At 38.1% G+C, this 16,489-nt stretch overlaps 2 protein-coding genes across 7 annotated transcripts in view; one reads left to right on the top strand and one right to left on the bottom strand.

Annotated features, from left to right (window-relative positions):
- The window catches only part of esyt2b (extended synaptotagmin-like protein 2b), an 846,120-nt gene that overhangs the window by 596,371 nt on the left and 233,260 nt on the right, over positions 1–16,489 (bottom strand). The gene's annotated exons all lie outside the window — the stretch shown is intronic.
- The window catches only part of ptprja (protein tyrosine phosphatase receptor type Ja), a 57,616-nt gene that overhangs the window by 18,475 nt on the left and 22,652 nt on the right, over positions 1–16,489 (top strand). For 4 of the 5 annotated variants that reach the window (XM_087259541.1, XM_087259540.1, XM_087259539.1 and 1 more), the window contains exons 5-11: positions 880–1,128; positions 2,492–2,737; positions 3,332–3,610; positions 3,695–3,955; positions 6,282–6,524; positions 7,373–7,633; positions 14,122–14,376. In XM_087259541.1, coding sequence (XP_087115667.1) covers positions 880–1,128; positions 2,492–2,737; positions 3,332–3,610; positions 3,695–3,955; positions 6,282–6,524; positions 7,373–7,633; positions 14,122–14,376 — 1,794 coding nt within the window. 5 annotated transcript variants of the gene reach the window in all.

Genomic DNA, 16,489 nt, shown 5'->3' with positions numbered 1-16,489 from the left:
AAAGAATCCTGAAAAGTAAAATAAATCATGGTTTTCACAGTGATATCTTGCAGAAAAAAAGTGTTTTTTAACTTAATTTTTAAATTGTTTCATTTTTTTAAGACAACCTTAATGATGATAATGAGAACAATAATAGCTAGTAGAAAATAACAAATTTGATTATTTCCAATGTTTCTCATGTTGCACTGAAAATGGAGTTTATTATTTAAAATTTAGCCTGATTTTTTTGATCATAAAAATATTCACAGGTAGAATAATAAATTGGAGTAATATTACACAAGACAACTGGTCCCACTTTATATAAAGTGTCCTTAACTACTATGTACTTACATCAAAAAATGAAATACAGTGTACTTAATGTGTTTATAATGTATTTGAGAACACTTGTAGTGCTTTTGAGTTGGGATAGAGGTTGGGTTATGGACAGGTTTGGTGGTATGGGTTGGTTTAAGGGTGGGTTAAGGTGCAAGGGATGGTCAACAGTGTATTTACAAATGTAATTACAAAAGTTAAATACAGATGTAATTACATAAATGTATTTAATCAAGCATAAGTACACAGTAAATACATGTATTTGCACAATAAGTACATTGTAAAAACTATTAATTCCTATGTAAGTACATATTAGTTAAGGCCACTTAATATAAAGTGGGACCAGACAACTTTTAAACAAAAACAAATGCAGCCTTACATGTAAAATGCAACAAGCTTTTCTGTATTAGAGCTTGACAGTCTTTGGTCACCATCCACTTTCATTGATTGATAAAAATACATCTAAACATCTGTTTAATTATGAGTGAGTAAATAAAGACAGAATATTCATTTTTGCGTCTCTCTTGTCTGACTTGCACTCACTTACACATTTTCATGGATTGACAGGCCCTGAGCCTGTTTTTAACCTGTCTGTGAACTCCATCACTGTGAGCTCAATGATCTTGGCTTGGACGCCTCCGTATGGCAGTAGCCCATATTATAAAGTAGCTTGGGTTGGAAACCTGGCCTTTACTAACCAAACCTCCATGCAAATCTCATCACTTTCACCTGGCACCAAATACAACTTCAATGTTACCTCAGTGGCAACTGATAACAGCACTGAGGGTCGTCCTACTGCGATATCCCAAAATACAAGTGAGTACTGCAGGCAGAAAGAATAGTAGTGTTTCAAGGAGTCTTTACCATATTGGGAAATAAATTGAACCATGGTTTGTACAGTATGTGGATTCTAATGGGCTGAGATGTGATCCTTTGTTACCTTTATGTTTAAATCATGCTTGTTCAGATTGCATTTATTTTAGAACAAATGTGTTTAATACTGACCATTTAATAATAGATTCTTAAAGTTCTCTGCTCAAACACTAGCATACACTGTAAAAAAGCTGGGTTCCACACAATTCCTTCATGTTGTCCCAACACAAATCTATTAAGTTGGCTTAATCGATTTTACAATTTAAGTGGATTGAACATAAAACAATTAAGTTGCCCCCCCCCCCCCCCCCCCCCCCCCAAAAAAAATGTAAGAATTGTGTTGGTTCAACTCATTTCAAATGAGTAGTTTGAACAAACAGCAAAAGTAATTTTTGAATATATAGAAGATGCTAAATCGCTCTCATTATGTCTTTGCCAATAACATATATAACAGTAATAGCAGTATTAAAACTCTAAACACTCTGAATCGCTAGTTGGGAGAAGCACCTTTGCACTATTTGACCAGACAAGCAATAGTTGTCATGCATACAGCAGGGCTACAGTTAGGAAAATACAGTTCTGTAAATTTACAGATTTGAGTTTGGATAAAAAATGTAGTTGTTACTCCTATAAACTTTATGAGATGCTCTGATCTGTCGGCTGATAATCAGATTATTAAGACTATTGGTACACTCAACAAAATATTTAGTTTTGCTCATTCAAACTACTTTAAAATGAGCTAAAACGACTAAATTCTTGAAATTTCATTGGGACAACTTAATTTTTTTATGTTCAGTCCACATAAATTTGTCAAAAGTATTGTCCCTTGTATTGGGACAACATGAATGAATTGTGTGGAACCCTGCATTTTTACAGTGTATTCACAAGATTTAGCTGCTTTCACAAACCGCAGTTAAAGTGGAAAAATTTGAGTTGTCATCATTTACTAGCCCACTGCTTTTTCTTGTTGTACACAAAGGAAGAAAGTTGGAAACTAGTAGCTGTTGGCATCCATGGTATTTTTTTCAAAGACTACACATTACAAAAATTCTTCAAAAAAATCAATCAAGTCTTGATTAGAGCATCTCTTGTGAACATAAACTTCCTTAGGCTCAAACACAGCACTGGCTGCTATATTGCATGGCTTAGTATGCTGATTTGATGTTAAGCAGTACTTCTTATTAACAATCTAGAAAGCATTTGATCAATGAGATTCAATCTTGCTGAACCTAATTCTAATTACTGATCATGTGTTTTTGAATGGTAGTGTATGCATCTTAGTGAAGTTCTAATTGTCTGTGTACAGGTCCAGCACAAGTGCAGAATATCACTGTTGTGAATTACACAAACAGCAGTGTGACAGTAGCCTGGACAGTCCCTGACGGCCATGTGGACTCCTACACGGTGAATTGTTCTACACAGAGCATACCCAACATCAACGACAACAACACGACCATCAGTAGCCTCCCGCCGGGATGTCTCTACAACCTCACTGTCACCTCCATTAGTGGAGTTCTGACGAATGTCTCCAACATAGTGCAGTTCGCCACTAGTGAGTCAGAAAAGCTTCATATAATTTTTTTTCATCAGGCTAATATTTGAAAATATGTCTTTGAAGTGATTGTTTATTCACCTAAACATGAAAAATTAAAGATGTTGTTCACTTTTTTTTCCTTCAGTAGAATATGAATTTTTGGCGATTCATAAAATGAAAACCAATGGTAACTGTGACTTTAAGAATCAACTACAAATACAGGGAGGACAATCCCATTCTGCTTCATACCATGTCAAAATGTTGTTATAAGTTGTAATGTTTGCTAAGGCTGAGGGTTAAAGATAATTTTAGTAACATTTAGACTGCACAGAGCAATCATTCCACTTAATAAAACCTCAAAGTATCACCAGCAGCCACAGATATTAGTTTTGTTTTGCCTGTATATGTTTTATTTTTATTCTAAAAGTAACTTAGAATTTATGAATCACCAAAGATCACAGTTTCATCTAAAAAATTCTTGATGTTCTACTGAAGGAAAATGGATGGCAAGTTGTAGTTAACACATTTAGATTTGGGGGTGAGATATACATTTAATGCATTACTAACATATGAAGCATGATTTTTATTATGCGTATGTGATATTTCCCTCAGAACCTAACCCTCCTGAAGCAGTCCGAGTGAGCGGTCAGACATTTTCATCTATTTCATTGCTGTGGTCAACTCCTTTAAGCATGTCTGGAGTGGCTGTGTCCTATGGAGTGTCATATGTGCCTGTCCAGCCAGGGGTCAACCTACCTCTAACTCAAACCACCTCTTCAAATATGACAAATATTACAAATTTATTATCAGGCACCCAGTACACCATAACTGTGGTCACAAATGGAGTAAACAATCTCAGCAGCTCCTTTATAAACCTCATTGGGTATACAGGTAATGCACAGCACAGCATTTAATCTGAGCTGTCGATCGAGTCTTTTTACATGGTGAATTGTTGTATAATTTGTGTTTCCCCAGTTCCGAAAATCGTGCAAAATCTGGCAGTTTCTAATGTCAGCACTAATTCTGTCAGTCTGACCTGGCTTCCTCCTAATGGGACGTCCAGCCTGTTCTCCTACAATATCAACATCTCTTCACTCGGTCAGACTTTTTATACCACTTCCAACAGTTATCAGATCACGCAGCTGCAGCCTGGGACGCAGTATAATTGCTATGTCACAACACTCATAGTAGCCGGCAACATATCTGGACCCTCACAGTTCATACAGTGTAATACAAGTGAGTCTACATGCTACACATGTAAATGTAAATGGGTACACTGGCGTACATTTGTGTAATGTTTTGTTTAATTATGCATTTAAAATAGTTTTTTAAACATTCAAGCACAATGAATTACAAATTTGGTCCAACAAACATTTACACAATAATTAACAATAAAACAAGGGGGTCACGGTGGCACAGTGGGTGGCATGATCGCCTCACAGCAAGAAGGTCACTGGTTCAAGCCCTGGCAGAGTCAGTTGGCATTTCTGTGTGGAGTTTGCATGATCGCGTGGGTTTCCTCAGGGTGCTCCTGTTTCCCCCACAGTCAAAAGACAATGTGTTATGGGTAAATTGATAAGCTAAATTGGCCGTACTGTATGAGTGTGTGCAAGAGTATATGGGTGTTTCCCAGTGTTGGGTTGCAGCTGGAAGGGCATCTGCTGTGTAAAACATATGCTGGATAAGTTGGCGGCTCATTCCGCTGTGGGGACCCCTGACTAATAAAAGGACTAAGCCAAAAAGAAAATGAATGAATGAATGACAATAAAATATACAATATACAAACAATACATGTAAAATAATAATAAACGCATTTTATCACAAAATTAATATTTTTAAAAATATTTTATATATTGTTGTTATGACTAAATGCACCTGTAGCAGTTGTAATTTTGTATTATAAAGTATTTTTTTCTGCCATTTATTTTTTTGCCAGAAAATTATTAGTTACTTTATGTATCTGTCTAAGTGTTCACTACCTGGGTAGTTCCATATTTAATTTTTTGACTTCACATTTAGTCCTCTAATATAGTCCCCTTGATGGAGTGAATGAAAACAAGTGTGTGAATTTGTGCAATTTGTTTCTGCCTTGCTGGTTGATAAATCCCTCAGACGGATTAAATTTAAAGCATCTTGGGCAGATCATGTATCAGTTAATAATTAGCTAATGTCTGTTAGTAAACAGTATTTTTGTTTCTGTCATGTAGGGCTGCAAGATATATCGTTTTATGTAAATGGTTACATGTCCCAGGACCTACAGAACTGTGTTTAATAAATTTATTTACATGGAATTTATATGATTTATGTAACAACAACAAAATCTTACTTAAATCTACATTTACGTTGTATATAGTAATATACCTGCACATACACTTGTCAATATGTACATTTGCATTTACTACTTACTTCTATTAAAATATTTTTTTTTGTCCTGTCTCTGTAATTCTGTTGCACTGTAGAAGCTCTGTCACGAAAACAAATTCCTCGTATGTTTGAACATACCTGGCAATAAAGCTCTTTCTAATTCTGATTCTGATTTCAAAGCAAAAAAAAGCTTATTTCAAGTACCCCACTAGGAGATAATTTTCTAAAAAAAAAAGCAAAATAATAATAATAATAATAAAACTCTTACCTGACTGCTTAATTTTCACTTTTTTTCTTCTGACTATAAAAGCTAAACAAAATTTTTTACTTGGTCTAAGAATTTTTTTGATATTTGGAAACAAGACAAAACAGATTATTCAATTTCTGTACCTGAATACTGTTAGAGTCTTCAGAAAAAACGTCAAATAGAGCTATCTTGTGAAACTATTCATATTGTAATATTTGTCTCACTAAAATATTACATAAAATATATATATATATATATATATATATATATATATATATATATATATATATATATATATATATATATATATATATTTATATATTTATTTATTTAAAATATATATAAATATATATTTTATTTAGAACATAAATAAAATATCAGATTTCAACAATATCATGCAGCCCTCATTTATGCAAATGTTAATTTGATGATTAAATAAATTATTTAGACTTGCACCAATAGGATGCTATCTTGTGGTCAGACACAGAAATTCACTCAGCGTGAACTCTAGCAGTGTGTTACGGGTACTCTCTAGCTGTTGAGTGTACATTGCATGTTCACTTGTGCATTGTGGTATTGATTGAGGCACTTCAGAGTGGTTCACTGTGGTTTTAGGCACCACTACAATTGGGTGCTTCTTCAAACACTTAAGGGTATAGTGGGTGATTTTTGGATATTAAGTCAAAGTGTGTGACAGATACTTTTGTTTAACCACATAGCAATCGATCAGCTGACTAAACATTTTCCAAAAAACACATTTCAGTATAGGTGTAAACTGTTTGAAACAGTTTTGAAGCTTATGAGTTGTTAAAATCGCATGATCTAGAGGTTTTATGCACTGCATGGCTTTGTTTCTGAGGGAAGTATTTTAGTTTGTGTTTAGGACTTACTCTAGTTCACACCTAATATATGAGTTTAGTACAAAATATAAAAATGTTCATTCTCTTTCAGAGCCCCTGCCAGTGTCTAATTTAAAAGCCATTCCTGTGGGCACCACTGTGATACTCCTGTCCTGGACCCCCAGCACAGCTTTATATCTGTATAATGTGAGTGCAAACGGAACATGGTCAACATACAATAGTAGTGAGGGTGCAAATGTCACTGGCTTGACCCCTGGGAACAACTACACCTTTACTGTCATAACTGTGGCGAATGGATTGAGCTCTGAACCTGTAACCATCTCTGCATTTACGGGTATTACACTTAACATATTATTCAAACACTTTCACATGGTACTTAACCATTTTACTAAATATTTTTCAAATTGCATAGATATATATGGAACTACACATAAATATAAATAAAAAAATAAATAAATACATAAATAAATAAATAAATAAATATATATATATACAGTTGAAGTCAGAATTATTAGCCCCCTTTGAATTTTATTATTTTTTTATTTTTTTCCCAAGTGATGTTTAACAGAGCAAGAAAATTTTCTCAGTATTTCTGATAATATTTTTTCTTCTGGAGAAAGTCTTATTTGTTTTATTTTGGCTAAAATAAAAGCAGTTATCAATTTTTTAATCCCCATTTTAAGGGCAAAATTATTAGCCCCTTTAAGCTATTTTTTTCTGACTGTCTACAGAACAAACCACTGTTATAAAATAACTTGCCTAATAACCATAACCTGCCTAGATAACCTAATTAACCTAGTTAAGCCTTTAAATTTCACTTTAAGCGGTATAAAAGTGTCTTGAAAAATATCTAGTAAAATATAATTTACTGTCATCATGGCAAAGATAAAATAAATCAGTTTTTAGAAAGGAGTTATTAAAACTATTATGTTTAGAAATGTGTTGAAAAAATCTTATCTAAAATAAACAGAAATTAGGTTAAAAAAAATAAACGGGGGCTAATAATTCAGGGTGGCTAATAATTCTGACTTCAACTCTATATATAGAGTATATATATATATATATATATATATATATATATATATATATATATATATATATATATATATATATATATATATATATATCATATTATATCATATCACACACTTACAGGAAACGTTCTTTGTTTTTGTGTTACAGGGCTTGGTAAAGCAATCATTATTTCTGCGATTGGCAATACACAAACTATGACAGTGCAGTGGACACCGCCTGCCGGTACAGTGAGTTTATACAGCGCCAGAATCTTGCTTATGGATGGAACGGTTTTAAATACAAAGAACCAGACGAAAACCACAAGCATGATGTTCTCAGACCTGCTGCCTGGTACTCAGTACTCGGTCATTGTGAGCAGCATCAGTGGACCCGTAAAGCAGGACAGCGACAGTGTGACAAATGCCACTCGTAAGAACCTTCAAACACATGGAATAAGTTCCTTTTAATTACTTGTATACAATGCACGCATTAAAAACACACACTCTTATTTTGATGTATATTTATTTGACTACATGTTGGCTGTGGTTAAAAAGAGGAAGTGAAACATTTGCTTTCAGAAACAAAGCGCTGACTAGTTTGTTTTAATTAGGGACTTTTGCATTTTTGCAAGTTGTATTTGAGGGTAAATCACATTGTTCACACAGTTGTGCAGTTGGAGAGATGTTGTGGAAGGTTAATATAGTTTCTAAAGACGTACTTGGAAAAAAAGAAAAGCCTAGTTGGGATGTAACTTACTACTATTTTGTGATGCCATACTGTGGTGTTTACAGTACTAAGGGGAAACGGTTTTTGTCTACCATTGCATTGTTAGGTAGCTAAAATGCCAGAAAAGCTTTTTTTAGTTGAGACTAAGAAGCTTTGGTTGCTTTATCACAGTAACATAGCTATGTTGGCACAACATGCAGTGGTGGTTGGTGCTGTGTTTGTACTGCTGATTACTGATGGCTGACTCAAAAAAGTACAGTTTTACCCAAAGTACCTAAACATTTAAGAACTATCAGCACCTATAGTAAGCTAGTTTATCTTAAAATGTTTAGCATTACAGCTAGCTTTGCATGTTGTAATTGCATTTCTTTCTAAATATTAATTCGTTGAGAAGGCAGTCGTAACAGTTCATACAAACATCTCTTTAAGACATTTTTTTTTATAGAACTACATTTTTGTATTGAATTTGTGCTTATTTTTTTGGTGCATTGTTTGTCTGCATTTGTTAACTTTGTTTGCAAGAATATGATGAATTATCCAGAGGTGGGTTGAACCATGCTGATTTGAAGAGAGTGAACTAGAATTCCTAGAAAAGAAGGCAAAATGTTTAATTAAAGCGCTGTCAAAACGGATCCTAAAACAGACATGTTAGCTGTGCTTTCCCGGGCAGCTCCGCGGCCGGACCAACTAGAGGGGTGCTACATAAAGGACCAGAGGGCAAAGCCTTCGAAGCCTCTCGTCCCCTTCTTCCCGGAGGTGCACAGTAGGCTCATGCAGTCTTGGAGGGCACTTTTTTTCTGCTCGTGCTGCACGTCCCTCCGCCCTCACCACTCTTGATGGTGGAGCGGCCAGGGGGTATGTGGCGATTCCTCAGGTCAAGCGCTCGATTGCGGTCAATCTTTGTCCGCGTGGCGCATCTTCTTGGTGGGGTCCGCCTCGTCTCCTGTTCAAAGCCTGTAAGTTATCTGCCTCCCACGGAGATAGAGCTTACAAGGCTGTGGGGCAGGCTGCTTCCGCCTTGCACGCGATGGCAACCTACCAGCGCTACCAAGCGCAGGCGCTGACCGAGCTGCACAAGGGTGGGTCCAACCCAGGCTTGTAAGCTTCGCACCGCAACCGACTATGCTCTTTGGACCACTAAGTCCGCTGCGTGTGCGTTGGGGAGGACGATGTCCACATTAGAGGTCCAGGAGCGCCACCTCTGGTTAAAACTTGGCTGATATGCACCAAGTCGACAAAGTCCACTTTCTTGACTCCCCCATATCCCAAGCTGGTCTGTTCGGCGACACCGTCTGTGAATTCACCCACGAATTCAAGGCGGTGAGAGAGCAGTCTAATGCGATGTGTAATGTCACCTATCGGCGGGACCGTTAGCCCGCTCCGCACGCCTAACCATCCATTTCTGCTGCTCCTTGCCGTAGACGCCTGCCTACGAGAGCTGCCCCGCCCCCGCACACGCCTCTGGCGAAGCGAGCGCGTTGAGCACCTCGAACGCAGGCAGCCCCCCCTGCCCAGAGCGCCGCTAAGTCCGGTAAACGAACTGCGAAGCGTCCCTGGGACAGGTCATCTGGAAAAGAGGGAACTTGCTCTTTCCCCGCGGGGCCCCATTTCCAACGGCACTTTTTACTGCCATGAAAACATCAATGAAAGAGCACTTTTCCACATACCCGGATGTGACAGCCTGAAATCTGCCAGTCTGAGTAGCTATGCTTCTAGCTCGCAGGTTCGGTGCATTTCGCCAGTTGCTCACGAGTGCTGGGAGGACGGTCTCCTTTCTCCCACCCCTCGAGCCTCCTCTCCGGAGTTTGGGTGTGGAGTGAGAGCAAACCTCTCGCCTCCAGCTCTTCCGCGGGACCTTCGCGCTTCCCGGATCAGCACACCCACTCCGCGTTGCCCCACTGCTGGTACGTCAGCGATTGTAGTGATGAGTCCATTAGCGAGAGCTTTGCCTGCCTGGTTAGCGTGGGCCAGCCCTTTGCGGTGGCTCATGCACACAATCAGAGTCGGTTATGCAATTCAGTTCGCAAAACGGCCCCCCAAGTTCACGGGTGTGTATTCACCAGGGTCAGCCCCCTGTCCGGCCCTGTCTTGCGAGAGGAGATTGCTGTCCTCCTGGCAAAGGATGCAATCGAGCCGGTCCCTCCAGCCGAGATGGAGAGCGGGTTTTACAGCCCGCACTTTATCGTGCCCAAAAGAGAGGTGGGTCACAGCCAATCCTAGATCTGCGCGTTTTGAACCGCTGCCTGCACAAGCTGCCGTTCAGAATGCTCACACAGAAGCTCATTGCAGCAATAGACCTGAAGGACGCGTGTTTCCATGTCTCCATTCTTCCTCGCCACCGTCAGTTTCTGCGGTTTGCGTTTGAAGGTCGAGCTTGGCAATACAAAGTCCTCCCCTTCGGGCTCTCTTTGTCTCCGCGGGTCTTCACCAAGCTTGCGGAGGGTGCCATAGCGCCCCTTCGGCTCGCGGGCATCCGCATACTCAATTATCTCGGCGACTGGCTGATTTAGCCCACTCTCGGGAGCAATTGATTGTGCACAGGGACAAGGTGCTCCGGCACCTCCACCTGTTAGGGTTTCAGATCAACCGAGAAAAGAGCAAACTCGCCCCCGTGCAGAGGATCTCTTTTCTCGGGCTGGAGCTAGACTCGGTCACCATGACAGCGTGCCTCTCCAGAAAGCGTGCTCAGCTGATGCTGAACTGTCTTAGAGAGCTCGACAGCAAAATAGTGGTCCCACTGAAATTATTTCAGAGGCTCCTGGGGCATATGGCATCTGCAGCTGCTGTCACGCCACTCAGATTAATCCATATGAGACCACTCCAGCACTGGCTTCACGATCGAGTTCCCAGACAGAGTTCCCATTTTTAAGATTTCTGTCCCTGAAGACAGCTCTGCTGGTCGCGTTGGTATCGATTTAGTGGGTCGGGGACCTAAAGGCATTTTTCGGTCAGTGACTCGTGCCTGTAATTCGGGCTGCCTTACTCTCATGTTCCTGAGACCCCGCCCGGGATATGTGCCCAAGGTTCCTACCACACAGTTTTAATACCAGGTAGTGAGCCTGCAAGCGCTGCCCCTGGAGGAGGCACACCCAGCCTCTTTCTTTTTTTTTCTTTTCTTTTTCCAGTTCGCGCTTTGCGTATTTATCTGGACCGCACTCAGAGCTTAGATCCTCTGAGCAGCTCTTCGTCTGCTTGGCGGTCGGCAGCAGGAAAGTGCCGTATCGAAACAAAGGTTGGCCCACTGGTTAGTGGATGCAATTTCCCTCGCTTACCAGAGCCAGGGCGAGCTGTGTACCCCGAGAGCGTGCGCACTCCACTCGCGTGCACGCGGCGCCTCTCTAACAGACATCTGTAGAGCTGCGGGCTGGGCTACACCTAATACATTTGCAAATCTGTGAGTGGAGCCGGTTTTCTCAAGGGTATTAGATAACCCTTGGTGAATGAGGAAACAACTCCGTGAAGGTGTTGAAACACGCTTGCTGCGCCATTCTCGCTAACACGGAGATACGTGCGATTTTTCATTTGTCAGTAAAGTTCCCTGTTAGGTGAGCCCTGCTGATTCCTCCGAGGCCCCCTGCACTGACTCAGCGGAGGAGTCACTCGCTGGCCCATTACGTTGTTGGTCTACCCACTGGTTAGCCCGCGTTTTGGGTATAGGTGCCAGCTATGCGTGATCCCCACTAGGCGATCCCATATGCTTATTCAGCCACGGTGCAGTCCCCCCTCACGGGCAGACCCGTGTCTTCCCTCTCCGCTAACCATCTTATTATATACGTACTCCCCCTTCTCAGGGCTAGTCCATATATTCAGCGCAGCAGCAGCTCAGGATATGGCCTGGTCCCGGATATAGAAACCTTGGGATCATCTCGTCGCTGGTCTTGGATCCAATCAGTGGCTCCGCATAATCTGAGGACCTCGGGATGAGTATCCCCAGGTGGAAAAAGAGGATAGAGAGAATCATTAGCGTAGCTGCTGTTCATAGTGTATATAATCAAGATGCAGAAGCCTGTGTGGAACCCGCTAAGTGATGCATTGAGTGTATGCTTTACTAAACAGATAGGTCTTTAATCTAGTTTTGAACTGGGAGAGTGTGTCTGAGCCTCGGACGTTATCAGGAAGGCAATTCCAGATTGTAGGAGCAATAAAGAAGAAGGCTCGACCTCCTTTACTCGATTTTGCTATTCTAGGTACTACCAGAAGCCCTGAGTTTTGAGATCCTAAAGAGCGAGTTGGATTGTAGGGAAACAGAAGGTTGGTTAGATAAACAGGAGCTAGATTATTTAGAGCTTTATAGGTGAGAAGTAATATTTTAAATTCAATACGAAACAGGCAGCCAGTGTAAGGAGAATAAAAAGGGGAGATATGATCATATTTTCTAGACCTGGTAAGAACTCTGGCAGCTGCATTTTTTGTACTAATTGAAGTTTGTTAATAGAGGATGCTGGGCAGACCAGCAAATAAAGCATTACAGTAATCCAGCCTCGAAGTCATAAAAGCATGGACTAGCTTTTCTGCATCTGAGATGGATAGCATATTTCGTAATATAGCGATATTTCTCAAAAAGCAGTTTTTGTGACATGGGATATATGGTTTTCAAAAGTTAGATTGCTGTCTAATATGACACAAAGATGTTTTATAGTAGAGCTAACGCTAACTTTGTATCCCTCTAATTGTAAATTGAGTTGCGAGATCTGCTGTGTACAAGATTTAGGCCCAATAAGTAATAATTCTGTTTTGTCTGAGTTTAGGAGAAGAAAACTGTTGGTCATCCAGTCTTTAATGTCTTTGATACACTCAGTTAGTTTAGACAGTTGAGACGTCTCGTCAGGTTTAGTTGAAATATATAATTGAGTATCATCTGCATAGCAGTGAAAGCTGATCCCATGTCTTCTAATAATGTCTCCCAGAGGTAGCATGTAAATTGTAAACAGCAAAGGGCCTAAAACTGATCCTTGAGGCACCCCATACTTTACTGGGCTGACTTGTGAAGGCTGTCCATTAATATTCACAAACTGCTAACGGTCAGTTAAGTATGACTTAAACCATTATAGAGCCTGTCCCTGGACACCTGTAGACTTTAAGCGATTTATGAGGATATTGTGGTCAATGGTGTCGAATGCCGAACTAAGATCAAGTAAACTAATAGCGAGACGCACCCTCGGTCAGCAGCTAAGAGTAAATCATTGGTTATTTTCACTAATGCGGTTTCTGTACTGTGATGAGCCCTGAAACCTGGCTGAAACACTTCAAAAATATTGTTCATCTGCAGAAAGGAGCATAATTGAGTAGAAACAACTTTTTCTAGTATTTTAGACATAAATGGAAGATTTGAAATAGGCCTATAGTTAGCTAAGTTTTTGGGGTCCAGTTGCGGTTTCTTAATAATAGGCTTAAAAACAGCTAGCTTGTAAGAGTTTGGAACATGGCCTATAGATAAAGAAGAGTCGATAATGTTAAGAAGAGGCTCTCCTATTGCAGGTAGCAGCTCTTTCAGTAATTTTGTTGGAATTGAGTCCAGCATACACGTAGCTGGTTTAGAGCTATTTATAATTTTATCTAGCTCTTCCTGTTCTATGATTTTGAAGCAGTGTAGGTTATTATTATGATTCAATCGGACCGAGGAGGGGAACAGAAATGCTATATAGCATCGCCATAATGGTTGTTCCTTAGCTGTAAGCGTCAGTCTCTTCAGCTTAAAAGGATGGCGTTTCCTTGCTTCCCTGTGCTTATATGCGGAGCTAATGGGCAATGAGGCACACGTGCGCAAGCTTACGCTGCCAATTCATTTGGCATTTCAATACTCTTAGCATTGAAGTTCCCCTCCTCGGAGATATATATATATATATATATATATATATATATATATATATATATATATATATATATATATATATATATATATATTTTTTTTTTTTTTTTTTTAAGCTCCCCAATTTAATTCCTAATATTCAAAAATGCAATTACAATTAGTAACACTAGGGAATACTTTGTACTTCAATGGCTTGTCATACTGTAGGTAACTGGAAAAAAATATTTTGTGTGCAGAGACATAATGTGACTTTCTACACCTCTTTACTGGTGTGTTTTAAAAAGACACCAGTCCGATTGATAACATCTGAAAAATTATGCTTGCATCAGGAAATATGTTTGTCTATGTTTGTATCACACCTATGATTACATTGTCATTTCAGTTCCTACTCCTCCTGGCGAGATCAGCACAACGCAGAGCACAAACACACTGAACATCAGCTGGGCTCAACCACTCAACATGAGCTCAGTATCTTACTACTTTCTCTTGCAATACAACAACAGCACTCTCATAAATTGCAGCCAAAACTACACCTCTCTGACAGGCCTCAATGCTGGTTTCCCATACAACATCATCATGTGGACTGTTGGTGCAATGAATTACTCAAGCTCTTCTAAGAGTCTCACTGCATTTACAAGTAAGCAGTTTGCAATTATTCATGATTAATCGTATTAACGACTTTCTTGCTATAAATGAGATTTTATTAGTTGTGTATAGACATCAGTTCACTTCAATTACAAGAACCACAAAGAAAAATGAATAAGATTTTTATTTATTTTTCCAGATGCAAATCATGTACCTTCAGTGTAAAAACGTCTTAAACTGTCTAAAATTTCAAAACCTTAACTTCAGGTCTGAAAAAGTCCTAAAAATTTATAAAAATTTAATGATATATTGTGTTGTAGGTCTTAAATTGTTTTAAACAGGTCTTAATTTTGCTTTGTCCAAGTAAAGCTACTCAATTTGGGCTGATATCCATCTAATGACCAACACATCCCTATAAAATCCAATTTTTTATTTTTCTATAATTTTTTTTATAGCAAAGAGATAATTCACAACAGCTGTTAGACATTTTTACAGCAAATTCCTCAAATAATTTCCTTAATCAGGGAAAAATAAACTTAAAGCAATTACACGATTCCTCACGATAATACAAGACCATTCAAAACATCTTATCCCTGTAAAAGTCTAAAATTTCATTCTTGATGGTCTTAAAGGGGTCTTAAATTGACCCGATGATTTTTTTTATTATTACAATTTTTTAAGTTAATTTATTAAGTTCTTCAAGTGTGTATCGCTTTTCATAATAATTATTGTTTTAAAGCAGCTTCATAAAAGGTGCACATCATCACATTACAGTCAATATCAAAAAAGGTAAGGAGTTGTGTATAGGGAAGAAATAAACATAGTTAGCCCGCAGTTATACAGTCTATAGTTTCTCTCCAAAAAGGGTATATATATATAAATATAAATATATATATATATATATATATATATATATATATATATATATATATATATATATATATATATATATATATATATATATATATATATATATATATATATATATATATATATACACACAGTTGAAGTCAGAATTATTAGCCCCGTTTTGATTTTTTATCCCTTTTTAAAATATTTCCCAAATGATGTTTAACAGTGCAAGGAAATTTTCACAGTATGTCTGATAATATTTTTTCTTCTCGAGAAAGTCTGATTTGTTTTTATTTTGGCTAGAATAAAAGCAGTTTTTAGTTTTTTAAAAGCCATTTTAATGTCAAAATTATTAGCCTCTTTAAGCAATTTTTTTCCTGATAGTCTACAGAACAAATCATCGTTATACAATAACTTGCCTAATTACCCTAACCTGCCTAGTTAACCTAATTAACCTAGTTAAGCCTTTAAATGTCACTTTAAGCTGTATAGAAGTGTCTTGAAAAATATCTAGTTAAATATGATTTACTGTCATTATGGCAAAGATAAAATAAATCAGTTATTAGAGATGAGTTATTAAAACTATTATGCTTAGAAATGTGTTAAGAAAATCTTCTTTCCGTTAAACAGAAATAGGGGAAAAAAATAAACAGGGGTGCTAATAATTCAGGGGGGCTAAAAATTCTGACTTCAACTGTATATAAACAGAATTTGCACTAAGGATAGGAGGGTTTTTAAAAAAAAACCTGCACGTGCAAAAGACATAAAAACGGTCTCTGAAGCAATTTGTTGGTGTGTTACTATGTGTTAGTGTTCATCACAGTTTAATAGTTTGGTCATTTCTCCAGAGTTTACAGCAACTCTTTCACAATTAATGCTACAAACTCACTTGCTTTACGTTTTATCAGTTTAAGATTCCAGCGCAATACACAGCAGAAACTCAATGTTTTTTTTTCTCTTTTAGCTAAGTTTTTTTTAAGTATACTGTACATGTTCTTGCACAGAAACACAGGCTGAATGCATGTAACATAATGTCAGATTAGCCATATTTAACAGTTAGTTAACCCAGTGTCAAAAGTGAATGTACACATTGGTGGATGACAGCAGCCAAAATTACATTTATCCTGAAATTACACATCTTATACTAAAATAATGTGTATATTAATAATATCAACCTTCATCTTTCTTTAAGGTTTTGATTGCTTGGCTCTGAGAATAGCTTAGTATTTTATACAGATGTATGGGATTTTAAAGTGTTACAATAGGGGATTTATTATTTACAACGAAAACCGAATGAACCAACAATTTTGTGA

The sequence above is a fragment of the Danio rerio genome, chromosome 7, assembly GCF_052040795.2.
Source record: "Danio rerio strain M-AB ecotype USA chromosome 7, GRCz13ab, whole genome shotgun sequence".
Taxonomy (NCBI): Eukaryota; Metazoa; Chordata; class Actinopteri; order Cypriniformes; family Danionidae; genus Danio; species Danio rerio.
This window is presented reverse-complemented; position numbering and strand designations above follow the sequence as displayed.